At 41.0% G+C, this 27,898-nt stretch overlaps 1 protein-coding gene across 1 annotated transcript; it reads left to right on the plus strand.

The window, feature by feature from the left end:
• Positions 1-1,440: 1,440 nt before the first annotated feature.
• On the plus strand, positions 1,441-26,933 carry lmtk2 (lemur tyrosine kinase 2). Its single transcript, XM_073494992.1, has 14 exons — positions 1,441-1,920; positions 10,082-10,215; positions 10,391-10,544; positions 11,307-11,383; positions 11,616-11,734; positions 12,038-12,125; positions 17,030-17,160; positions 19,971-20,055; positions 21,764-21,885; positions 22,608-22,757; positions 22,893-25,950; positions 26,040-26,172; positions 26,259-26,513; positions 26,905-26,933. Exons 1-14 carry the CDS (start codon positions 1,818-1,820, stop codon positions 26,931-26,933), a joined length of 4,638 nt encoding a protein of 1,545 aa, XP_073351093.1. The 5' UTR covers positions 1,441-1,817.
• The last annotated feature ends 965 nt before the right edge of the window (positions 26,934-27,898 follow it).

Genomic DNA, 27,898 nt, shown 5'->3' on the forward strand with positions numbered 1-27,898 from the left:
CTGATAACCATACATACATTTTCATACGATATTCATCCAACTAATTCTGCTTTTCCTGCTGCAACAACAACAACAACAACAACAACAACAACAACAACAACTCCTAATGCTATTAGTGTTGTTCATATTGATACTAAGAAGGAATAAGAGGTAGGTGTACACAGGAAATGCAGAATCTCTCAGTAGATTAAATGAATGTGATAATTATCAATTAGTTATGTGATGTTGTTAAAGGTGTACTACGTAGTTTTGGGGAAGAAATTTGAATCTCTAATCTTTTGATGCCCAAACAAACTAAATAAACAAACCCTTTGTTTTCATGCCTGAATAAACAAACTGACCTTAAAGGACAACACAATTCCATACTCTTTTACTTTGTTTATATGTGGCGGACCCTGCCACCTTTCTAGCTTCAAAAGCGTTCCGGGGACCTTATTTTCCCCTGAGAACAGCTTGTTTATTCACTTATGGAAAAAATTGATATTTCTGAGTTTGTATTATTACCTCATCAGTATTGTAAATATTGAAATTCTGAGTTTGAATTTCATCTCCAAAACTACATAGTGCCCCTTTAATTTTAATATTACTTATGTGTAGGCATTTTAAAAATTATAATGACACTGTGTAAACACATGAATATGCGATTCTTATTTTGTAAGTCTTAGCTTCATATAACTAAGGGGTAATATGTGGGTTTGTCCAGAGTATTACAATAATTAAATCGGTTGATATATTCTTTGCTGAGGTTTAATAACACCATAAAAATTAATCAAATATCATGTGCTATTGCTTGGAAGTCATTAAAACAACATAGAGCCAGGAAAACACACAAGCAAGCAGAGGTAATGACTGTCTTTAATTGGGATAAATAGCCTACAACAACTTGATTGTTCAAGAGCGTTTTTCCTATTTTTCTAACTGTAGTGATCAAAGTAGAGTTGCATTTTGTTTTAGTATTCAATCATGGGGAATATCGAGTTTCCCGGAAATCTACCGAGCAGCAAAAATCAGATGAAATCACTACAGTAAAAAAAAATGAATAAAAACCCACAAGAAATAGATCATGATGCTTGAGCCAGCATCAGTGCACCATTAAAACCAGCCTGGCCACCAGTTACATGCTGTTGGGTATTTTATGGCCGGTCTTAAATCCAGAAATATAAATGTTGAACACAGACAGGTCGTCTCTGTAATCTGTAAGGCGTGCATCACATGGTTGGCAAGTGACTGGATGTAAAAAGCTTTCCCCAGATTTCATACAAAGCACTGGATTTACATGACTGATGATAAAGCTCGAAGCTGATTGGCTCTGTACGTTTAACGTGCAGGTATTCCTTGTTGTGATTGGTTAGGGCGCCTGTCAGTTATCTGGAGTTTTACGCCTCATTCCGTGATGTGACGTTGTACAGGAACATGGCGCTTTGGGGGAGAGGTGTTTCATGATAGTCAGGGCTATTGATTGATTTACTTTCGCTATGTTCAGTTAAATAACACTAAGCTAAACACACCAAATATGATAGGTCGTGAAAGGCGATCGCTCCTTTTGTCTCTATGGACAACGGAACACTATATTTCGTAGCGGTGTTTGCTGTCGTCAGCTGAAACTGTTAGCATTGACATGCTAGCCGAAGCTAGTTAGCTGGCTAACAGCAAGTCGCTAGCGCTAAACAGTCAGAAAATATGCTTGTTTATGTAGCCTACACTGAAGTAAAACAGATTATCAATGATTAAAACACGTTATTTAGCTTCAAATCAGCCATTTACAGTTTAGGACGACGATTCCAATTAGCTAACATTTTGTTAGCTAAGCTAGGAGGATGAAGAGCCGCCATGGATATGTTTTGTTGCTGGCCAGTGGGATTTTTCTATCGGCGTTATGTCTGTGTGAAGGTGCCCCTCTCCTGTATCCTCACAAATCAGGTGAGACAGCTGACTGAAAGCTGATACACAGCTAACCGACTGTTTGTTCACTCACTACAACTCTTGTCTATCAAGCTGCTTAGCTAGCAGATGTTTCTGTTAGCTTATATTTGCCGGGGTAGCTGTTGCTAACCAGCAGCTAAAAGCTAACAACACAACAACCTGACTGCATTTCATTCTCACTACTGAAGTGCGTTTCCTCATTGTATGGATATTTGTACTGACTATTGTAGGTTTGTGTCTACACCATAGCAATTCTACAGTCTGTCTATATGTCCTGTTAAATCCTCTAATAATGAATATAATGGAAAATATCAGCATGTCATCGTCACGATTCAGCTAATTAACATCAACACAACCATTACATTCCCCTACCAGAACTCAGAAAATACTGATTAACCTTGTCTATTTTAATTGTGATTAATATTTAACACAACTAAACCAGTCTCCAGGAAGTTGTGATGTGTCTGAGTTAATATAGTACAGACTGTTTTAACTGCAGGTGCAGAGATATTTAACCTTTCAGTGGGGTTGGTCCAGTCATTGACATTTAACAAAGTTTATGGGACAATGGACTGGATGTTGGCCTACCAGCATGGAAACACTGTAATTGTTTCGAGACGGACCTTGAATAACCTTTTTGATGTTGATTCTAGTTTCCAGGCATCTTTCCTACATAACAGGTTTTGTCCCGGGTGTAATCATTGGATTATTTTGGGCTGAATGAAAGTGTTTTCATGGAACAAAATCGTGTGTCACATTGTAATATGCCCGTGTGATTAAAAAACACTTAATATGTTGATTAGGAGACTCTTGCTCTTGCTTGCTTAAAACAGAATTACAGAAACGGGAGGAAATTGACTGTATGACAGTTTAATCCCAGCAGATTTATTGGGAAAATTAATGTGAGATTACATTTATATAATTGCTAGTGGATCAACAGGAAACCAAGTGAGGACAATTTTCATGATTATTAATAATTGAAGACATTTATTGAGTACAAAAGTGCCAAACATTGGTGGTTACAGCTTCAGTTTCCCATTCAAACATTAATACATCAGTTCTTGAAGATGAATCCAGTACAACAACAATCATTTGTTTCAGTCTTAATGTTGTGGATGCCATATGTCCAATTTTTCCAGGCCTCACTTGGTACAAAATAGGGCTGCACAATTCATTGAAACGTAATCGCAAAATCGCAATATGGCCAAATGCAACGTCCAAATTGCAAGAAGCTGCAATTATTTGATAAAGGTAAAACGTGTGACAAAACAGCATTGTCATGAAGTGCTGCAGTGCTGCCCTGGCCTTCAAATTTTGTTCCTCAGATGTAAGAAACATTTTTGTTCAGTACAGACCCCAAGAAATGTCACATCTTCATGATTTTCATAGTTTTTTTCAGAGAAAAGGAAAAATGTGGTGCAAAAATTATCATTCTCATTAAATGTGAGTCATATCACCATCGCAACATCTGTCAAAATAATCACAAATGATCTTTTGACCATATCGTGCAGCCCTAGTACAACATAGGCTATATTATATAAGAATGGAGTCATGCATGAATATGCTGTAGCGAGGGTCGGTAATGTGTAACTGTAACACATTCCTAGTTTATCGGCATCAGTCAATGATTAGCAACAGTGATGTTTGTTTATTATAACACAGCATACAAGACGTGATGTTGCAGTATGAGCAAGCGTTTAATGCTTTTATTACATAGCAACCTGTTCTTTGCCCCACTTCCCCAGTCTTCGTTTACCACTGCGTACAGATACAGTAGGGCAACACCTCATTGTATAAAGTTTTGATTTCGGTTATGGCTTGTGAGTCAGATCACAGTTAAAATAATAACTAAGGTCAGTTGCAAAGCCGGTCTTCATGTGACATGCGCTCTGTTTACACACATCAAACATGGGTAAAGGTTGGGCTTTAACGGAAGTTTTAACTACAGTAACAGCCAGGTGATAGAGTCATGTGTGGATTGTAAGACCAGGTGGACATTGACCTTAGCCCCTCCACTACATCGCTCAGTGATTCATTGACTAGCACACCAGGATGTACTGGATGGTGCTTTAACACCAGCCTCTCCTTTATGTTGCCCCAATCAATGTTTTTTGCATTCTGACAGTATGTTAATAGACAGTTTATAATTGAAATTGACAGAATGCTAACTTGCAAATACGCATCCTGACAAAGGCAGCCATAAATATTGGCTGCTTCAATTCCCTGGGCTCATCATTTGATCGATGAGTCTCAGTCTAGCAGACAGACAAATCTAAGCTCAACCCAGACATGTCAGCCAGACAATGCCATCCTTCATCCTGCATGAAACTGAAAGCGCAGACATCCACTCTTGTGCACGCTGGTGGGTGAAATCTGCAAAAATGGGTCAGCTCCCCCTCTGAGTGAATGCCTGCTGAAATATGCAGTGGAACCGAAATAAGACCTGGCAGCTCCCTGCCGTATTGGTCCCAAAAACCAGTTGAGTCATTTGGTGGTGCCTGCCAAGTCATAATATGAACCCATGACTCAGATAAGGCCTAACGGAGGAGAACTGATCCCATGTAGAGCTGCCGTGACCCAGCTCCTGTTTTTTCCTATCTGACTGCGACTGCAGCCTCTCTGGGAGTCCTGGACCGCCTCGAACCTCGCTGCTCCGCTGAAACAGAAGGGAGGTGTTTATATTAAAAAAAAAGCTGCCTACTATAAACAGCAAATGTTTTTCACAGGATTGTTGTTAAGTTACGCTTTGGCTTTATTAAAGCCAGTTGGTATTATCTGTCATCAGTACAGTGATGCATACGGTACATATTGTTTTATGATTTACATTTTTATGGAGGTTTGATGTTTACCTAACATGTAGGGTACATGTAGCTCTATACCTCACCAGCTCAACTAACAACTCACTACTAATACTTTGTGTTAAGCTAATACATGGAAAGCCCGGCCAATGGTGTGTCTGGGACCACCACCATGTTTTTGACATTTGAACACCCATGCACGCCAAACATGCCAAATTCGGCCTGCCATAATATTTATATTGGCCCACCAGATGTTCCTATTGAAAAATAATTAAATTAGTTTAAATTTCTTTAACATAAATTGTTTTAATGCCCATTTTTGTGAGGTAAAAATGGCAGGTGACACTTTGTGCAGGAAGTCAGTCAGTTAAGGGAACTACGGATCCTAGTTTGTATTTTTTTCCCTCTTCTCATCCTGTGGATGTGTCACCTGTTGTAGTGTCTCCCACCTTGAGAATATGACATGACAAGTGCTGACTGTATTGTCTGACTCACAACAATCTTAAATAATTAAACATTTCGTGTAGTCTGTTGTTTATTGCAGATTCAGTCTATCAGGTTGGGCTGCAGCAGTTTCCCTCCTGTTTCTTCCCCTTACTGTTCCTCAGAGGAACTGTGTATAAGCTTAAGGAGGCCATATTAGACTTTACAAGGCTTATCACATCCCTCGGGATGTCAGTGATAAATTGCAAAGGTAGGAAACACTTTAATTTAACAGATGTAAGTACACATCTGCATTTAGAGCTACTTGTACTTAGTCTGTGTCCAGACGATGGACCTATTTAATCTTTAATTCCTCTTCTCATCAATATTTCACCACATACGCTGTTTCTCCGATGCAATCTTTGGCACAGAGGAGAGGTTTGTGGAGGAGAACAGCCATCTTTTAGTAATCAGTAAAATATCCGTGTTTCATGTATTTCAAACCTTTACAGTTAGCATCACATTATCTCTCTAATTACTTTCCCCAAAGTATACGTTTCCTCAGAGGTAAGGGGAACAGAACTCTGTTTGATATGTCCGTTTTGGATTCGAGGTTCAGTATGTTTTCTGTGCGGGGAGGAAAACTAACGGCACTCAAGACAATTGTAAAAAGTCAGGATGCAAGAGACCATATTCAGCCACTCTGTCTATTTTTGTCAGTGATAGCTTGGTGTTCTGTGGTCATGGCTGACACTTTGGATCATATCTAATGCTCCCCAGGGAGATAAAGTGATTGCTGCTCATCTCATCTGCGCCCTGACAGGCTGTGCTGTCTGAATACACAACTGCTCCATCTGACCAGACCTGACTTATAGTAAAATCACTGCTCAGCCTGTTGTCAGACTATCTTTCAGCCTCTACAAGCTCTAATCTCAGGTTCATGTCAAGAGAATATTTTATTTATAATTTAGAGGAAGGCAGGACTTGATGTCAGATTAATTAAATCACTTATGCAAAAGAGCTTTGGTACTGAAGCTGAGGCTTGGCCTGTCATCTATAACAATGGCATGGTTGTTGGTGTAGGCTTTGCCAGTGTGAATATATGATAAAGCATTGTTTATGTGTAAAAACAACATACATCCACAATAGTTTTTTGTTTTTTTGGAGATCTGTCCACACTGAAATGCCAGCACAGTAGCGATAGCTAAATCTGTTCGTCTTTCCCCTGTTTCTTTTGACAGAGTAAGAGTTTGACAGACACATCCCAGTTACTTTGCTTGGTGTCAGCAGTTTAATAAGGCAGCGTGCACAGTTTAGATGTTCTCATTGACATTCAGTTGATATCTGCATGTGTGTAAAATAAATTCATCAAAGGGTAGCGCAGGATAACAATTTTTCCAATGCTGCTGCACTAAGAGCATTGATCATTTCATAATTTAATGCTTGTCAAATCCTCTATCGCCTTAGGATTTCCCTGCCTATCCAATTAAAAGGCAGACCACCTTTCTATTATTGACCGCCACCTTGTTAAATATTCGGACAAAAGCACAAAGGTTTTTGTTTTTTTTTAATGCTGAAACTGCCTTTTATCAGCAACTGCTCTGATGTGCCTGTACCAAGCGTTGGCATGTTACACGTAAGGTCAAGGTAGCAATGAATTACCATTAATCCGAAGTAAATAGGACTGGATACCGAACCTCATTAGCTGGTACTTGACAGATCATTTTAGAAAGCAGAAACTCACAGCGGTGCATTTAACGTTTGGTCAGATATTCAACAGACATTCAGTCCTGATCCAGCGGCATCTTCTTACCCAGTTTTATTCAGTGTTGGTTGTGAGAGGATGGTTAGCTCACCTTTATCGCTTCCATGTCATGTGGCCCACCCAGTGGTATCTGCTCACTGCACGGGTCAAATTGAAAAGCTGTCTTCCTTCATCATTCTTGTCTTCACTTTTTTCATCAGGCTCTGTGCCCTTTTGCCCCTTTCTTTCCCTAGTCTTTGTTTTCCCTCAACTCTGGTTGGGAAGCAAGACATGTAATTGTTTTTTTGTTTTTTTTCTCCCCCTTAATCACAAGGCACTCACAAACCATTGCTACCTTTGTCTCAAAAAAAGTCTGTGAAAAACCCTGCAACCTAAGCATAAATGCAGATTAAAGATAGCACCTCTATTGTGGGATAAACTATCCAAACAGACTTGAGAACAACAGAAAATTAGATTCTTGCTGATCATTGCAGAACCAAGCAAGTGTCCAAGCAAACATATGGCATCATTTGGATGAGCTTACACTACAAGGTGCCACCATTTTTAGATTGTTCCCATCCGGATGAGTTTATATAATGAAAAACGTGTCAAAATGGAGATGAAAAGTTATGTTTTCATATTTAGTGGCTAAGCGTAGACTGATTGGCCTTACTTTGATTTCTAATTTAAAGAGCTCAGACTGTTTGTGTTGCAGCCATACGCAAAGTCTGTTCTTTTCCCCCCCCATGTAAAAGTGTGAAAACATGGGACAACTAGAGGTAGGTTTGTCGTCTGGGGGTATTCAGCACCCGCTCTCATCTGTTGGGAATTTGTAGTTGAGCAGAAGGAGACTCAGGAGGTGCTGATTCCCCCTCGAGCAGACAGGATGTACCTGACAAGCTGCGACCAGTGGGAGACAGAATAAACACAGCGGGGAGAACGGGGAGGAGAGTCTCCCACAAAGTCTCATTCGGCTTTGAGTACACACAAACTCACACTCGCGCACAAACACACACTGCGCCATGTCAAGATGCATTGGGCTGAGATAATGTTACCATTTATTACAATGTGATAGCACTAAGTGAAGTACATTACTGATGATTATTTATCAAAAATCTCATTGTGTTATTATTTTCTAAAAAGCGCTCAAAGCCCCTACAATATTGTTGCAGCACCGATATTGAGGTATTTGGTCAAAAATAATGTGTTGATCGATTTTGCTGCTCGGTCCTAACATTAATGAACTGCTTTTGAGGAGATTAAAAAATTGTGAGATAATGCATATCAGTGATTTCTAGTCCTGCTCCAACACACCAGATTCAAATGCATGTGGATGTTATCAGGCTTTAGTGGACTTTGATGACGAGCTGATTATTTGAATCAGGTGTGCTGGAGCAGGGAAACATCTTAAACATGCAGGGCAGAGGGCCCCTGCGAAAGGATTGAAAAACACTGCTGTATATATATCGTGTATCAAAATATTGTTTGGGGCCATATTTCCCAGCCCAAGCGATGGCTCACAAGAGGTTGAAGGCATTTTTTAGATATTTACTTTTAGAAACAAGGCTATGGCTAACACTTACCAATTCTGCCTGTGTAGCATCCTTTGGTTATAAATAATACAGATGAATTTAATTTGATATATCACTTATTTCAAAATAAAAGCTGTAATGTGTACAGTTTTGCAGCCTACTGCAGCCTTCTTTTATTTAACTTTTAACCCTAACCCTAACCATTCTTGTGGTAGCACATTATCTTTTTTTAGTACAAAAATACATTACAGAAGCTCGACTAGTTAATGTGTGTTGTGTGTGAAGCAGTCTCTGTTGCACTAGAAAGAAAAGCTTCAGCTGTTTGTGTGTGTATGCACTTTTGTTACCTATTAAGGACCTTTCCGGGTATAAACACTGATAAGAATGTTAATAATTAATCATTAATTGATTAGTCTCTGTTAAGAATTTAACCAACAATCATGGCTATTTAGATTATTAATTTACTAATTTATTACAAATACTTACTTATCAAATATATCAAAATGGAATACAAAATACTTGAATGAGAAAATATATTTGATTAAAATACAAGTAATTTTTAGTTTAAAAAGTACTATACAAACTGATTATTATATTTAAGCCACTAAGTAACCTCAATATGGGTTGGATTTTGTTGTGCCAGTTGTTGACGGCACCCAGCAATTGAAATGAAGTCTTTATTTTGTGTTAGTGTATTGTTCACGTAACTTTGTGTTTATCTGTTCTTTTACCTCCTAATGTAACCGACTCTGACTTTCTATCAGTTTTCTAATGGAAGCGTGCCCAGCATATTTCATATATTAATGATGAACCGATCATTGATTGTTAAGGCAGCTGACTATCGGTTAAAGAAATTGCTACAAATTTGCATCCCTAAACACTGACCACGTAAGGACAAGTAGTCCTCATAAGGACCAAAGACTGCTCCTCATGCTGCAAAACATGATTTCTACGGTCCTGGTTAAGATTAGGCTAAGGGTCTGTGTTAATGCTGTTATGCTGCTCAATGAATGGAAGTCAGTGTAAACCTGTGTGTGTGTTTGTGTGTTGGTCAGCATCAGTGTAGTGAGAGCAGCAACTAAGCAGCACAGTGGGCGGGGGTTGTAAGGCTACCGTCAGCCCTGACACTTGAAATGCTGTGACAGCAGCATCCTCACTGGAGCGGGCCCACACCTTCTGTCACCGCTGCTGCACCATCAGCTGCTTATCAGCCAGTGGAAACCCCCACAGCTGTCTGAATACTGAATAGCTGATTAGGGGTTGAAATTGTTTGGCCTGAAGAGTCATGTCATGCTTGTGTAAATTGTAAACCTAAAAAAATCACAGTTTTGACTCCTCATAGCAAAATTACTGTCTTTCACAGTATTACAGCTTTGTGTTTCTTCCCTCTGCAGAGGTGTTGCTGGTGAAAGAGAGCAGGAAGCTCAAGAAGTTGCATTTTAAGAGCACTGCAGTTTATTTTTATTGTTAAGCGTTTGTTGTGGGTGGATTTAGTAGAACAGCCAGTGCAACCCAAGTGTGCTGTATTACTGTCAAACACACCCTATGTTTAATGCTTATGACAAGGCTGTCAGCTGCCTTCTTTCATTCTCCTCCAAATTAATTTTGAAGCACAACTATAAATGATTCAGCATGGTTTCTGTCCGTTTTTCTCATTTCAGGTGGAAGCACAGGCGACACATTGTCTGTGTCTCTCTACCTGTCCCTGGTGGTGTCACTGACGGCGCTCGTGGCCTTGGTGGTGTTGCTAGTAAACTGTGTGACCTGCTGCAAGGAGAGGGAGATCAACTTCAAGGTGAGAGTCCCAGCAGGCAGCTCGCCAGACAGACATAGCTCCACCTGGGCCCATGTGGGACACACCTAATGAATACAGAGTGGGGTCGGAGCAAAATGGACAGTGTCTGTGAATTCGGTTTCTGTTGTGAAACAAGCCAGGTTACATCCACTCTTGATTTTTGTTGTTGATTTAGGAGTTCGAGGACCATTTTGATGATGAGATCGACTTCACTCCACCGGCAGAGGACACTCCCTCTATGCAGTCCCCAGCTGAGGTGTACACCCTCGCTGTGTCCCCTGTGGCTCTGCCTGGACCCCCACACCTCCAACCTCCTGCCCGCATCACAGGTCAGACTCATGCACACCCACAGACAAACAGATTTATAGTGTGTCTAAACATGCACTTTTACTCTACATATTACATACTATACTGGACATACACATACAAATGACACATTTATAATGTTTTTGACTTACTAGATTTTTTGCAGCACCTTTTTTTGTTATTATTTTTAGTTTAAAAAGAAATTAATTGTAAACATACAGATCTATGAAAATATATGGAAGATTGGTGTGTTTTTTGTGATTGGCAGTCGATAATGATGAGTTACTAGAGCACAGACTGGGAAATACTATAATATTTATTATTAAGGTCATGATTAGTTCATAAATATTGGTGAATCAACCTACTGACCGCTGTCTTCACAAGCTGCTACCGATTAACTCTAAACCAGCTGCCGAGTGGCACAAATTAGTGACAATTCATTACTTCTAATTACCTAATCATTGGTTACTATGTTGTGTGCTCTGTCAGGTACAGTGATCATCATAGATCATACTGAGTAGTTACCAAGTAATCCCTCATTGATCCCTCATCATGATTAGGACAAGTATCTACTTAGTTTTGTTTTAAGAAATCAGCTACATGTCCTTATCATTAAGTAATGAGGGACTACTTAGTAACTACTCAGTATGATGTATCACGTTGTGTACTTGCTGCCCACAAGTACTGTGATGAAATTACCACACTTAGGAGCAACAAGTGCACAAAGTGAAATTATTATTTTTAGTACAGTCTATGTAAACATTGTTTTGTGGTTTGGTTCACAGAGGGATCCACAGGCTTCCAGGTAGCACGTCACAGCCTGAGTTACATCCAAGAGATTGGCAATGGCTGGTTTGGCCAGGTGAGATTTGTTTCCTTTAATGTACAAGTTTGCCACTTTTCCAAAAAATTTAAAAATACAAATTGTAAGTTAGCGTAGTGTTTGAATTTTTGCTGCTTATTCTGCAACATCTCAAGGTCTCTTGCCTTTTGTCAGTGATTTTCTCTGCAGTTGTTGGGAATAATGGACCTCTTTTAACCTGGTCCATTTCTCTGTATCCTGTCAAGTCTAAAAGGTTTGTATGCATTAACAGGTCCTTCTGAGTGAAATCTACACAGATCCAGGTGGAGCCAGAGTGGTGGTGAAGGAGTTAAAAGCTAATGCAAGTGCCAAGGAGCAGAATGATTTCCTGCAGCAAGGGGATCCATACAGGTAAACACTGTAACTCTGTTCACCGGATACTATTATTGTTTTTCAGATGTTTTTAATCTGCAATTCAGATATTTAATATTCGATTGAGTAATGGTAGTGTTTTGATTATGTGTTTGGAAGGACATGCGTACAGTGCATGTGGACAGAAATAGCTGACATCACAGTAATGTTAGCAGCACCCTCTACCTTTCCTCTGTCACACTGCATTAGACCTAATCTCCTCTCAAATTGTACCAACATTGTTTTGAGGGAATTATTTAAAAAGCTTATTGCAGTCCTTATTAACATCAGCTTTGTTTACAGAGTGCTGCAGCACCCAAACATCCTCCAATGCCTGGGACAGTGTGTTGAGGCCATTCCCTTCTTGCTTGTCTTTGAGTACTGTCAAATGGTGAGTGGCCACCTGCTCTACTGAGTGTCAGTTATAGGCACAAATTAATGCTCAAAGAAATGTTGATTGTTAAAGAATCTTTTAATTGCAGCCAAAATGAACAACATTATAATGAATATTGAATGAAATAATGTATTTTGGATCTGCACTGTGTACTCTTATTTAGCATTATTGTGCCAGTTAACATACAGTTTTTGTATGCAAGTGTGGAGGGACTGAGGCATCGTCTGTTTACTGCTTGCCATCTCGGTCCTCGTTCACTTATAAGGCTTCATTAATTGAGAAATCTGAGAATTAGCTCTCGTCAGTCTGTTAAGCTCACAAATTCAGAGGGCAAGACCCCTTTAAATACTGTCCAGCAAGCATGAACAGCTGACCGGCCCTGCTGACCATCTGGACAGAAAGCCTACTATCTCAATCCAAAATTAGCCCTTTCTGTTCTTCTTCACATTTTGAAGTGACTCAGGCTCCATCACAGTAGCTGATTTATTGTCTGTTTCTCTATCTGTCCTGGGTGGGCCGGGCCCGGACTGCTGGGAGCTCCCTCCCCTCCCCTCCCTCCTCTGCTCCCCTCCCCCTGCCTGAAGTCGCATAGCTAGTCTAAGCTTGGGACTTCTCACATTCCCACCTCACCCAGTAAAGCAACAGGCTCCATTTACGCTCCTCTGGTGTCAGCTCCACCAGTTGCTGTGTTTGTGCATTTTTATGGGTTGCACCTTGTGTATGTAGGAGACTGTTGAGCTCAGTCTAAAGTAAACTAAGCTGTTCCAAAGAAACCTATGGGGTGACAAATGCAATAAGCAGCTAAAAATATACTCCGACTTAGGTTCTGTTTGATTTAGTAATCAAGGAAATAGGAAACCCTGCACATTATAATGCAGTCCAACTGATTGTAAGAAGGTAGAGACGCTGATTCAATATTTTCGGCTATAGTTGTAGTGTGATCGCATTGTCAAAAAAGTGGGAGCAAAAATATTAGAAACACCTTCAAATATGATATAATCCCACAACAGCAACAATGAGATTTCAAGGTACGATGACCATCTCCAAAAAATATCACAGTAATACGTAATCATTATAGCCATTATATCCTTAACATGACTCTTAACGGGATGAAAACAGAGGTTTTTTTTTTAGGTTAACAAAAGATTTGTTATAATTTCGTGCTCATTGTTTAGCTGTCCAGTCTGTCACTTTTCTGTTTTGATTCACTCTCACCCTTCTGATGTTGTGATTTTTGGCCACAGTGAGCAAATGAAGATCCAGATAATACCCTACAGTGTTGGTAAAAAACCAAAACAGAGTTAAAAGAGAGTGAATATAAGACTTGCATTCACCAACTTTGCCATATCAACTTAAAACCTTGTTAACACCTTGTTTTTACTGCCCCAAGGTGACCAAAAAATAGGTATTACAGGTTAAATATATAATATGTTTTTATTTTTAAATTGACTCATCATTTACTCTATTAAATTACACTTTCTCATTATAACTGATGTCTTAATATTAGTCTGACAAACAGCCTCCAAGTATAACATTTAAAATGAAAAACAACCAGCACTAGTAACTACGGCCTCAAAAATAACCAGAGTTAATTAAAACACTAATGTCAACAACCAGTCAGCCAGTGTGCAGGCTTTACTTGTCATCTCTACGTGACTGTACTGTTGAATCAGATGACCCTTGCCCTACTTGGGCAGTGATAAATCTTGTGTGTATCTGTCTGAATGATTTAGACCCATGTGTGTCAGGGTGCATAAGAGATGCACAGTTCCAGCCATTAGCTGCTTCATGTATCCAGGATTCAGAATGTAATTTATTTGTGGTAACGATGAATGAGTTGGCCCAACCTGAGCCATAAAGTTTGACTTCACAGTATTTTTAGAAGTGGATTAGAATCTGTTTTATGTGATGTATCAGTTGCCTTTGTGCAAATGTGCAGACTGCAGCGTCATTTTCATTTCTGCTCCTTGGATGTTGAGCCACATTTTATTAGCTTGCAGGAAGAAGGAAATGCATTTCTGCTGCTTAGGTGACACATACACTTTGAGTAACTCCACCCCCACCTTGCCTTCCCACTTCTACGACCTGGTAACGCTTCCAGCAGGGTCCGGTTTGGCTCATGTTGCCAGACATTGCGTAACTTCGTTGGGCCGGTGTATTGTCAGCTGCCCAGGCCTGGCCCATGTCCTGGCATTGTGGTCTTTCCCAGTCGGCTCTTGTATCGTCTCTGACAGGGGATGGAAATGAGTCAAGGTGAATGACTTATCACAAGTGTGTGTGATTCATTAGTGAAGATAGCGTGATGAGGACCTGGTCCTGTTTGTTGAAGGTGATAATGTGCGAGGGTAGCACAACTGAGTGATGTCTATGCTCGTTATCCCTCTGTGGATAAAGAGTTTTGAGGTCTTCATCCAAGTGGGGTATTGTCTTACACAATGCGTGTTTCTCCACTCCACATGCTCCATTTGTGCCACATAAAACTTAAAATAATACTTGCTTCACATGAGACAAAAAAAGTTAAAGACCATTCTTAATACTACAGGCTGTTTCAATCATCCCCCTTTATACCAAAACATGAAATATGACACTGCAGCTGCGCAGTGGACAAGATGAATCCCGAAAAGCCAACGTACAGGGACAGCCTGTTGATTGATGGTGGTTTTTCTGTCCTGTATCACCCGTGCAGGGTAACCCTGACTCAAAGCATTTTAGACATCAGAATACATCAAGCAACTGGTGCGGGGGCCACAGAATGTCACATACCATAGTGTGAGTGACAGCTTCTAATGCATGGATCTCCTTCCTGGTGCCTGGCCAGGACGTTTTTCAGACCCTTCTCTGGTTCAGGGTCTCAGACATGAGCCAGCTGACTTTTGGCTTTTGTAAGACGTTGATCTCCTTCATTTATTATGCTCGTTAAAGCAGCAATCCTCATGGTGTAATGGAAGCGCTCTTACTGTCATGGCATTTATTAAGTTATACTTAAGTGACCATGCTCTGCCAGTAGGCATATTGAGCATTATAATAACTTGCCTTGTGGGTAAAGTTGTCCTTATCTGGTTGGTGTCTTTCTTGACTTCTTTAGGCTAAGTTGGTTACACTGTAACAAACCATTTTGGGTAAATTGCACCTTTTTAAGTGCTTTATCCTGGATTTTCCATTTCTTTCAACGGCCCACTTGCTCTCTTTAGCTTACAAGCAAATAAGCTAACAGTAATCAGAACAACAGCCTGCTTCTGGTATCCACTTATTTACATACCTCGATCATGTGGGGGTTGAGTCAGACATGAATCTTGCTTATTAACAGGTCAGACACGAGGTCTAATTGTTTTGGCCTTTCACAGTTAATGTTGTTTCATTAACAGCGCTGAATCCTCCCCTTGAAACCCAGACCAAATCACCTGCTGCAGAGACTTCACAAATGAAGACAGGCAGAGAGGGTATCGCTTACCATACATTTAATATAGCTCTTCTCTGAAGACTGCTTCTCGGAGCTGTGTGTGTTTTTCTGTGATACTGTTTCTGTGTGTGTGTGTGTGTGTGTATGCAGGGGTGAATGTGGTTGAAGCAAGCAATGTTGCTTACGTAAGATGACCGATCTAAGCTGCTTGTAGAGAGATAGCTCAGGGAAAAGTTAAACCTTTGTAAACACACAGACGCACAAACACAAACTTGCACGCTCAGTAACGGCTTGCAGGCATTTTTTAACAAAAGCGCCTCAAATATTATGTGACTCTGATGTGTACAGCATGGTTTTGGTTGCTCATTCCTCAGGGGAGCACCGTTCATCTCATCAGGAATCTCCTTCGCCTTACTCTGTTGTAAACATGATTTCAAATGCTTTCACATTTTGGAAGTCAGAGATAAATATAGTGTTCAAAATGTAGACAAGCATGTTCAGACTGCCCTTTGATTTTGTTTTTTAATGCACCCATTGTAGTGAAATATCAGAAAGACTCAAAGTACAATATACCATATTGACAAGTTTGGTGGTACATGTTATTGAATAACTTCAGGTGTCCACAGACATTTCCAGCTTTATTATGTCTAAAGGAAGTGGACTTGCACTCGGTCTGAAATTGAAGCCATTCAGAAGTACCTTAAACCTGCAGTCTTGCTAAGGGAAAGCAAGGGGCACCTTAACTGGTTGCAAAAAGTATACGTCTATGAGAAAATGGCCCTACTTCTCACTTGATTTATTGCTTCAGTATATAGTTTCCTCATGAGTTTATGGTCTCAATCACTCTAAATACAGCTTGATCGTCATTCTGTAAGTTATGGTCCTATTTAGGGCAAAATGAAATTTAAAGCAGGGTATGCATGAGGGTGTAGCTACCCTATGAAAACCAAGATGACAAGCAACTTATTGTTCTAGATTCACTGTCGTATATTAACCTCTCATGGCACTGTGATCAGTCAAACTGGTAACATAAGCCTTAATTTCACTCTCTGTCTCTAACCACACATGCTTGTTTATCATGTTGGTGTGGGATTAATTAACTCAAAGTATCATGTCCTACTCTCCTCACGGGACACCTTGTTCTCTTCTCCCCTCCACTCGTGAGCTCCCGAAAACCCAATTGGAGCACCCAACGTATTTCACCTGACCTGAGCCGCACTCTTTTATTTATAAATCTCTGTGACACAGCATAGATGTCCATTAAACCGTGTTACCCTTATTTGGTCCTCTCACACATCAGCAGTGAGAAGTGCTGAGGAGACGGTAACAGGAGAGTCTGCTGCCCCTGTGTGGCGGTCTCTGCACAGTGCATTTAACTACAACCACTTGTTAAATTTCTCATATTTCTGAAATACAAATAAGATTCTTCTAGATCTATTGATTTTTTTATGTTTGACACTGATGAACTGATGTTGCTGTGTGTCTGTGTGTGTGTTTGCAGGGAGATCTGCGGGGCTATCTGTCTCAGCAGGATTGGATGTTCAGAAACGCTGAGTTGTTGCAGCTGCAGAGGATGGCCTGTGAAATCGCTGCTGGTGTCACTCACCTTCACAAACACAACTTCCTGCACAGGTAGCACTTCAGAACTGCAACACTTGAGCAAGCTCACAGATTTTACACCCAGTGAGCTAAGCACTGTGAGTCTCATAACACTTAATCTGGCAGCTGTTGTTTAGGGTACCACTCACTCTCCGTGACGGCTAGACACAACAACACTTCAATGACGTATTTTAATTACAACCTGAGCCAACATTTGGTACTTTTCTGCCTCAGTTTAATATATTAGATTAGTTGTTCTTTTGAAATAAATACATAGGTATTACTTAATGAAGATGTGGTTCTTTTGAAACTCTTAGCTGTATTTATATTTAATTCTAAAGGATGTTTATTAATTAAATCTTTTGACATTTCTCTCCTAAACGTGTGCTACTCTTGTGTCGTGCAACATAACTGATATCATTACGGTGTTCTAAGGATTTAAATTAGATGACATTTAAATTAAAGATTTGGTGGAAATGTCATATGTTTAACAATTTTCACATAAAACAAAGTACATATAAATGTTGGTGTCCTAAATGTTAAAGTCAAGGCATACTAATACACTTTTTTATGGCATGTGATTTAATATGAAGTAATCTCTGTTTATGTAATGTCAGTTTGTAAATATATAGCCACAAACATCATAAATTATGATTGTAAAGACTTCGGTCAACTGTTAGTTTTACTTGAGTGCTCACTGTCCAGCCAATCTCAGGAGCACCAGTGTTCTCCAAAAAAGGTGTGTACAGCAGAGAGGCCGCGTTTCATTTTCATTTTTACCCCCAGCAAGCACTGGATGTCTGGATACTAGCAGCCAGTAGGGTACAGGGGGTGTTGGGAACTTGTGGCTCGGGGGTAACATACGATGCTCCGCTCATCAGCTCTACTTTGCATGCTCAGAATAAGCTCAGAGAGTTCCAATTACACAGCTCCCATGCATTGCCACAGTGTCAGCTGTCGCTGCCAGAAGGATATGATGATTCTGCTCTTTGTGTGTAAAAGGATAGCCTCCTATTCGTTGTTGTGTTTTAATCCTTGTTACAACTTAAAGGGAGTTCTACAAGCTTCACTCCAATGTGGACCAATTTCATTTACAATTATATATATATATACATAATATTTCTGTGGCACTCTTGTTTTATGGCCACAAAATTTAAATAAAGCTTGACAGATACTGATTCAGAGCGCAGCCACATGCTGGCATAATTGAATGTATGTTGATAGTGCAGCACTGCAGACACAAAACCCTTGGGGCGAGTGCTGTGTGGGCTGATATCCAAAGCTGAAACCTCAGCTTTGCAATGCAAGGCTGAGAATGGTGCTGCAAAAGAGAAAAACACATACTGTGCTGTCTGTGTGCCATGAATATATTCTCATTAAGAAAATGTGCAAGAAGTTTCTTAAAAGGCAGGGTTCAGTGATTGCTCTGTTTTTTTTTCAGTGCAAGTTTGAGACTTTCTGTCAAGTAATGAGCCAAGTTTGTGGGTATTAAGTGGTTGATCTGCTACCCAGAACTTTTCACCAGTTTTCAAAAACTTAAATTTCGCTGATACGTAGTCGAATCCAATTTCTCAATTACACAAACATTAATTAAACCTAAGTCACAGCTTAGTTTCCCCTTTAAAGGTCCAGTAGGTAGGATTTAGGAGGATCTATTGGCAGAAATTGAAAAAAATATTAATAGCTTAATATCTATTATTGCATTTCAAATGTTTCAACTTGGTGAAAATCTAATTTTTTTATTTTTTTTTATTTTGAAAGATGATCATTATTAACAGTAATTTCTTGGTATTGAACATAATGTGACAGGGTTTTTCTCTTTTCCTCTTGATCACACAAATAAAACCAATAAACTGAACTGCCAACAGAAATGACACCAGACTGTTCTGGTGTCTGGTGGTACAGGAGCAATCATTGCCATGCCATGTATTAGCCTTGTATGGTTAAGCTGTTGGACCCATTTCATATTGCTGTGTTTCTGTATGTTAGGCACTCAGCCAGCAGCATAGGATAGTTTAAAATAAACCTCCATTCGTCTTCCAGAGGTTTAAGTGCCTCTGACGGTAGCTGGGCCACACACACACAAGAGCACTGGTGTCAGCAGTGTCATTCGTTTGGAACCAGTGCACAGGGATTGCCGCAGGGCTAAAGGGAAAACCAAAACCTGCCTCTTCATTCAGTGTGAATGAACTACCATATGTCTGTTTAATGTGCAGAGGGAGCCTCTGAGCATCTTAGCGCCCTCTACTGGCAGCCCCACAAACAGTTTTCAGAGCCTGTGTTTTCCTCTAGAAACTATATCCTGCTGCTGTATGCACCAGTCAGGAATAGCTCCTGTGTGAGTCTTGTTGCAAGGTGAAGAGCCGAGGCCAATGACAGACGAAGAAGCTCCTATAGTTGCCAGTCATTTGTCCGTCCTTGGTAGAGTCCTTTGCCCTTGATTGTTGTGAGGTAATCTGAGCCTTTAAGGTTAAGAGCAGATGTTGGAGTCATTGTTGATCTTAATATCTTGTTTGTTTTTTTCAAGTTGCAACTATTAATAAACCTTTCCAATTGTTTAATAAATGGATAATAAAGCTTTTCCTTGTTTGTTAACAGTGAAATAGCTATTAACTAAAGCTTAATTAAATATAAATGTAGCATTTATTAATGATGGTTATTGCCTAAAATGAATTTCCTGGGGCAGAAACAAGCATCAGCTGAATATTTTCCTTCGATCGATGTTCATAAACTTTCAAGCTTCATAATTAGTGAATATTTTGGTACTTGTACATTTGTGTACAAGTACACACTCTAAACTGTCCTCATGTGTCATGCTGATGTCTCTTTCTGTGCTCTTGTAGTGATTTGGCTCTGAGGAACTGCTACCTGACCGCAGACCTAACAGTCAAAGTTGGAGACTATGGAATTGGACCCTACAGATACAAAGTAAGTATAAATCTCAATTTCAGATCTATTCTGCAGAGAGATTATGTCAGTATCATAATTACTGTATGGAAGCGCATATTCTTGTCAACACCAGAGCCATTTTAGACAAAGATACTGTAAATTAGGCTGTTTTTAAGATCAGACACGATCCATTCAAACTTTCAGGGCTGATGCTGATTAAAAAATGTGATATTATTTGAAATTGCTGGTCTGGTTTACCAGTGGTAATCCACTAAGTCTTGCTGTGTCGGTTAATATTTATGTAGTCACTAAACTGAGAAAATGTGCACTAAGAAGTAGCTGATATTAGGGACAGCCCAGTACCTCAGTTGGTAGAGCGTGCAACCCATGTGCGGTGGCTGTGTCCTCGCAGCAGCAGCCCAGGGTTCAGGTCCAACCTGTGGCTCTTTGCTGCGTGTCATCCCCCCTCTCTCTTATCCCGTTTCCCGTCATTGCTATAAGCCATGATACAAGCCAAAAAACAAAATTGTAAACCCTGATACATGACAGAAATATCCAAATGCATATCAGATGAAGATGTCTGTTAGATCTCTTAGCCCCTTGGCCCTCAGTGCCTGCTTAGCTTTGACCAATGATATACAGTAAAATACAAGCAGCCCTACTGTATATTGACTCCCACCAAGGTTGACTGCGCCATCTGGAGTATTTGTGAAGCTAGAGAGAAACTGTGGGAGGGACTGGGCATCTGTGATGGATGATGCAGTGAAAACATTTCCGTTTGTTCTGCCTAATTTATGCTCTATTTTTTCTGACAGAACTCAAGGTCAAGATATTTATGTTGACATATTTTCCAACAAAAAGAGCCCAGTTAATTGGTGCATCTCTAATCTTAGACACATTTTAAGCTTAAAAAGTTAGCCAGCCTACGCCAGACTATTTTACATCAAGGTGCTGTTTTAATAGCCAATGAAGAAAACATTAATAGTAAATCAAGCAATTTAGAATAAAAAAATGTTTTTATAGACCAGTAGCATCTTGCGTTATAGTTTTTCTACTCAAACTTCTTAGAAAATGTGGCCTCATGAATATCACTGTAACTGTTGAATCCTTCCACAAGCCTCATAATGTAAACACACGTAAATGAGAGTTTAGTAGTTGAAGCAGGATTTCAACTAATGCGTCCTTCTTAAGGTGGTTAAGAACGACTCCTCTTTGCGCAACTGATGAACTTAAGTTGCCTGTCTGACGTCTGGCTGTTTGTTGTAATGAAGTCACTGTCAAAGTCTATCTTTGTGCGACCAGCCCCAGATGACCTGACTGAAAATAAACCATCTTCGTCGTTGGCTGCGCAGGTGTTTGCCAATTGAGCAATTGTATATTTCACTGAAGAATTGAGACCATCTTCTTTAGTAACTTGACACGCTGCGTATGTCCTGAGGCAGTTCTGTCTACTGGATTCTTTAAATACTGCTGATCCATCAGTTTGGCTGTCTGAATTTAATACCCATAAGGTCACTGACTGAATCTATTTCTGTAAAGAAAGGGAGAGGCGAAGTGAGAGTTCACTGCCTCAATGAGAGCAAATAAACAACCACATTTCTTCTATTGAGTGCTTTTTAATGACGTGTTTGTGTGTATCTAATGTGTAAGTGTTTGCTCTATTATTTACAGTGTGTTCCAGAAAGTTACGGTTCGTAAAAGTAGCCAAAATGTTGTGTGACTGACATTTTTTACAATGTGACTATAGGAGGATTACATCATCACAGAGGATGATGTGTTCGCTCCCCTTCGCTGGTTGGCTCCAGAGCTGGTGGGTGAGCGCCATGGGGGTGTGATTACTTTGGAGCAGACCAAGCCCAGCAATGTCTGGTAGGTACCAGATTGTAGCTCTTCACTGACACTAGAGGACCTTTTTTAAAAACACATTACTCATAATGACTGTGAGTGAAACTGAATCTGATCCAAACATATTTTATAATGACACTCCTGAGAAAGAAGGAGAGATTTATGCTGCCCTATTGCAGATAATTCAGTTGGAGCCATGTCCTGTAATCAAGATATACACGTTTGGAATGAAGTATGGCAGTAAATAGCTCTGCAGTCCACCTCTGGCTCATGCTGAGAAAACAAGCCATTTCTGCTAATTGCAGAGCTGTTAAATCCCAAGCAATCTGGATAATTTCCAAAAGAGGGGAAAAGACACTGACAGTGCACCAGCGAAGCATCTCTCCACATTGTTCAGTCTTTTCAGCTCCTCCTTGACTTCACGACTCATTGCCCAAATGCTTTCCGATCATAAATTGCAGAGTTATGTAAGGTAATTGTAGCTACATAAGCCAGACCACCCCCCCAACCCCCCGACTAGAAATATGTTGAGATTCAAAATGTTCACCATGTAAATAGCATCAATGGTAGCATAATCCACGTTACTGTGCCGTTTTCATGGGTTTGGATATTTTTAGCAGTTCCCTTCATTAAGTTTTATGGTTTTGGGTCAAGAGGTCAATGTCACTTGCTGAACTTGGAGTGTGCCAGATAACTCTTGTCCTGCCGTAAATTCCAACAGTTATTTTATCCTCACCTCTCTGTAGGGCATTGGGGGTCACATTGTGGGAGCTCTTTGAGAACGCGGCTCAGCCGTACCCACATCTGTCTGACCGGGAAGTTCTTAATCATGTGATCAAGGACCAACAAGTCAAACTCTTTAAACCACAGCTGGAGCTTCCTTATTCTGACAGATGGTGAGTCTTCGAAACAAATTACATAACAATAATATTATGAAACAAAAAGTTATTATAAGTTAAATATTGATTTAAAAAAAAAAAAAAAGATTTTGGCCATTATCTTAAGAGATGTTTTTTGCCCTGTAACTGCAGGTATGAGGTCCTGCAATTCTGCTGGCTGTCTCCAGACAAGCGAGCCACAGCAGAGGAAGTGCACCGTCTGCTGATTTACCTACGCATGCAAGGCCAGAAGGACATAGAGGAAGATTTTGAACAACGCTGGGATGCTCTCAAGCCTAACCCTTCCACACGGCAGACCACCGTCAGCCACTCCTCTTTCCCAATCTTGGAACAGTTTGCTGATGATGCCCTGCGACAAGAGATCGATGAAGTCCTCACTGTCACTGAAACAAGCAAAGGCCTCAGCTTTGAGTACGTTTGGGAGGCAGCCAAGCACGACCACTACGAAGGCAACCATGGACGTTCAAGCATGGACACAACGTTGAACTATCACAGCATGTTCTTTCCAGTTTCCAGTGAAGACATTCAGGCTCATTTCCCCGATCCTGCAGCTAGAGCAGCGGGCAAAGAAAGTGATAACACTTCTTCAGGAATTCCTGGGATTGTACCAGTGTTTGACGCACAAAAGCCATTGAATGGAAATGAATTTTACATACAACTGGAAGAACAAGGAGAGAGCACTGTTGGGGAAGATGGGAACAGAGGGCAAGACATTGACTTCAGTTCCGGCCGGCAAGACTTTGTCGTTCTCCAAGATGTCCGTCTTGATGAATCTAGCACCGATGCTGATTTTTTCCACCAAAGTATTGACTCCAAGGATTCATATTTACCTGACAGCCACATCTGGTCATCTCTTGAAAATGACAGTCCATACCACGCCAACATCTTCAATGAAGGGGGGTCCAAGCAAGAGGACTCTCCTTCCTGGAGACGGAGTTTTATGGAGCTTCCAGAACGCAATGGGAACCCTTTCCATGAAGGTGCGCCTTTAGAAGTCCAAGAGGTGGACACCGATAAAAGCTATGGGGATTCTTTTTTAGAGGATGGTTCAGAAGCCCCTCACCTGACTGATTCTGCGGAAGTGGAGGGGGAGAACTCAGATGAGAAGAGGCTTCTGAATACTGAAAAACTTGCTGACAACTTCATGTTTCTCAAAGACCAGAGACTGATGAAAGATGGATCTAGTTTCTCAAGCCCACAGGATAATTTTCTTTTACCCGGTGTAGCCCACGAGCCAGAAGACACATTCAGAATGCGTTCTTGGGACAACCTTGAGAGTTTAGGCAGCTTAACCACAATGGACACTTATTTAAAACCTGCAGCAAGTAGCACATCCTCAAGACAGGAACTTTTAGACTCTCCAAGTGCCAGTTTGGGGGAGTTTGGTCAGTCTCTGGTAGAAAATGAAACACTGGTGCCTTTCATTACAGTGGTCTCAGAAGACGACACAAGCAACCAGCTGCCAGTTAGAAATAGTTCTTCCACCGAAGACCTTGGTCTGCTGCAATCCTCAGACAGAGGTATAGACTCTGGTTTTGATTCTACCTCAGAGAGGTTTGAGATTATCATCAGTCAAACTGATGACCACACCCCTGCATTCTCTGAAAGTGCCACTACGGACTTATTGTGCACAGATGCCAAAATTCCCAGCCTTGAAGATGACCTCGGAACCTCAAAGGATAATGTTGAGCCCATAGAAGGTGAAATGCCTGAAAACCTGCAAGTCCAAGCATTGTCCTCAGACAACGCACACAGCGAAGACCTAACAAGTAACGATCTGTTGAGTGAACTAATTGAAGATGCAGATATAGAACTAGAAACCACTCTGTCTGACCATGAGGAATCCTTTATGGATACCAATGGGCGTCCTCTTGTCAGATCGTCTTTGTTGGTCTCTGGGCCGTCTTTGGACCAGATCAGCCAGGACAGTTTACTGGAAGACAGTATGTCCACCACGCTACCAACTGTTGATAACTCAGCCGAGACACCAGACTCTTTAGACTCTCTGGACATCCACAGGCTAAGTGAACACGGAGAAGAGCTGAGTGCTCAAATAGCCCAACACAAACTCCAGCCTCCATACAAAATATCAGACAGTGGATATGAGACGGAGAACCTGGAGTCTCCTGAGTGGAACTCTCAGCCTAGCGTCAAAGACCAGTCCCCTGTCAAAAATGGCTTGAGTGTTGCCAAAGAAGAGGAGGAAACGGAAGAGCCCTCGGCTGCGACAAATCTGGTTCCACCAGAAATCATTATCTCTGAAGTAGAGGGTGTTCTGAACGCTCACAGCGAGGATCCTAGTGAGGACCAGCAACCAGATCATGAAGCCCCAGCGGAGGAACCACTCATGGGCAGTAATTACAGAGACTCTGCCTACTTCTCAGACAATGAATCAGAAGTTGAGAAAAAGTCTGAAGAAACAGTTGCTGGAGGTTCCGGTGAAGTCACGTGGCTGAGGAACTCGGTCAGCGAGGCAGCTGGAAGTGCACCATTGGAGGTTAACGTGGAGAGAGATGTTGATTCTTTATTTTCTCAGCAAGAATATTCTGAAACCACTGAAGCACAGGCTGATGGAGAAACGCTTGATCCTCATGTTGGGGGGACATTACCAGAGGCAGATCTTACAGAGAAATGTGAGAAGGAAGCAACAGAGGCTACCAACAATCATATCAAACCAGAGGTGTTGAAGGACTTTACATCTCCTGATCAACCAGACCCATCAGAAGATATAGAAACCTCAACCTCACTCCCTTCTGCTGCCCCCTCAAAGCCCACAGCAGAGAGCACAGGTCACGCTAAACTAACCAGGACCTACGCCAGTGATGGTCATAAAATAAAAGAGCCGGAAATGGAGGGGCGTTACCTAGGGAGGCGGGACGGCTCAGGTTTAGATGGACAGGAGGATGGCGGGGATGCGGATGAGGAGGACGAGAACAGCGATGACTCTGACGATGACATCCGTGCATACCAGATGCACAGCTCCAGCTCAGACAGTGAGGACGACGTCGTGCACACAGTGCCAGTTATTGTATCTGATGACAGCAGTGCAAAGAACCTGAAGAGCTTGTTGAAACCAACAACGCTGAACGTCGAGGCTTCGTCTTCCCCGTTTGCTGCGAGGAGCAATGCAGATAACTCCAGAAGAGCTGTGTCTTTCTTCGATGATGTCACCGTCTATTTGTTTGACCAGGTAAAGTATTGTCTGTTTTGTTGTAGGTGTAACTAGCTAGGTGATTTCATATGGCCATTCTAACTAAAATCCAACTCATTCTGATGTAGGAGACGCCCACCAAGGAACTGGGTGACCACTCCTCGGGCTCAAACAGCCAGGTACCAGAGTTTAGCAGCCCGGTATCCACTGCCAGCTACCTGAACCGGTTCACCAACTCCGAGAGCTCCACAGATGAAGAAGGTCAGGCCAAAACCCACTTAATGTACAAGACTACTGAATATCGTCTTTGCATTACGTGTTCTGACTGGTTCATTTAATTCCAACAGGTGGTGGTTTTGAGTGGGATGATGACTTCTCCTCCCCTTCACCTGCCTTCCTGCCCAAGACGGATAAAGACCCCGTATCAAAGGCTATGTCCTCATCGGCGGCATCTCGCTTTTCCTCTCCGCCCCCCGCAGTAGGGCGCGTGCTGGAGCCCAGCTGGAACAGCTCCTCAAACTACTCCCGTTTCTCCATCTCACCAGCCAGCATCGCCAGCTTCTCCCTCACACATCTCACTGACTCTGACATCGAACAAGGAGGCAAGTCTAGCAATTTTTTCGAAATATAGTGTATCTAAATCACAAGAGCCATGCTTGCATTTCCAGGCTTTATGCTATGCTAAGCTAACAGCCTTCTATTGATCCCTGTCTTTTCCGAAAACTGTTCCTTTAAAAGGTTTTTTTTCATTGCACTCTTTAATGTCATTATATGCATTTTTAAATGAAAATGTGTTAAGATGATATTAGTTTTACTACTTTACGACATTGTCACTTTCCTAGTTAATGTCTTCACTGACTTCTACTATTATCAGGTTTTACATACACCGTGCTCATTGAGCCCTGTAATAATATGAAGTAGCCATGTTTAACTAATACTCATCAATCAGTTGAGCGCAATCTAACTGTCTTCAATCTCTTTTTATTACCTCAGGAAGCAGTGAAGATGGAGAAAAGGACTAGTGTGATAAATGAAGGGACCATTCATCATCACACTATTAAAAAATGAACCTATACTCGCACTTTTTGGGAAAGGAGAACTGCAGACTAAGGACAGATGACGCGGTTTGTGGGACAAACCGCGGATGCTTCTCTCAGGCAGAACTGATCTTTACCTACATGGAGATGGCCATGAGAACAATGGCTGCAAACTGACATTCAGCAAATAAAGACAGACTAGTCCCAGTCCCGGTCTGAGCCACATCACCTCTCCAGCTACATCAGTGTGTATGATTTCAGTTCAGTGCAATTCCACTTGGGGGAAAAAAAAAAGTTTCTAAATATTTGCTTTAAAGACTCATCAAGCGCATTCCAGGTGTTTGGCTGCTTCTTTTTGTTGTGTGTCCAAGTGCACTCCTTTTCCAGGACTTTTGCATCACCAAAAAAAAAGATTTAAAAAAAAAGACTTTATGTTCTGAATTCAACACACTGGGCTGACAAACTTATCACTACAGCCAAATAGGAATAAGCTCTTCGATTTCAGCAGACCTAAAACTGAAGATCCAAGCTTTTTTGCTCTCTTAAATTGTTTAAATTTTCTCCTTCATGTTGTGCGATTATTTCAGTGGTTGCCTTTTTTTTTTTTTCGTAAACTCTTGTTGGGTATTAGTCAAAGTCTCCTAATTGGAGAGACAATATGTGTGGTATCCTTCTGTAGCAGCATTTGAATAAGAAGGGTTGAAATTTAGGACGCACCATCCATGCATAGGATGATTTGATAACTACCTTAACTAAAAATCCCTCATGTGGGAGGTGACACACTGTATGTTCCTTTTATTTGTGTTTGAAAGGAACATTAACAGGAAGTAGTTTCATATTTTTGAGACATGTCAGTAAGAACTGTTGGTGTTATTAGATAAGGATTGTCGTATGAATCCTTACAGAGGTGGTCCAGCTGTAAGACAGTGGTGAGGAAGAACTTTAAAAAC

The sequence above is a fragment of the Pagrus major genome, chromosome 23 (assembly GCF_040436345.1).
Source record: "Pagrus major chromosome 23, Pma_NU_1.0".
Classification (NCBI taxonomy): Eukaryota; Metazoa; Chordata; class Actinopteri; order Spariformes; family Sparidae; genus Pagrus; species Pagrus major.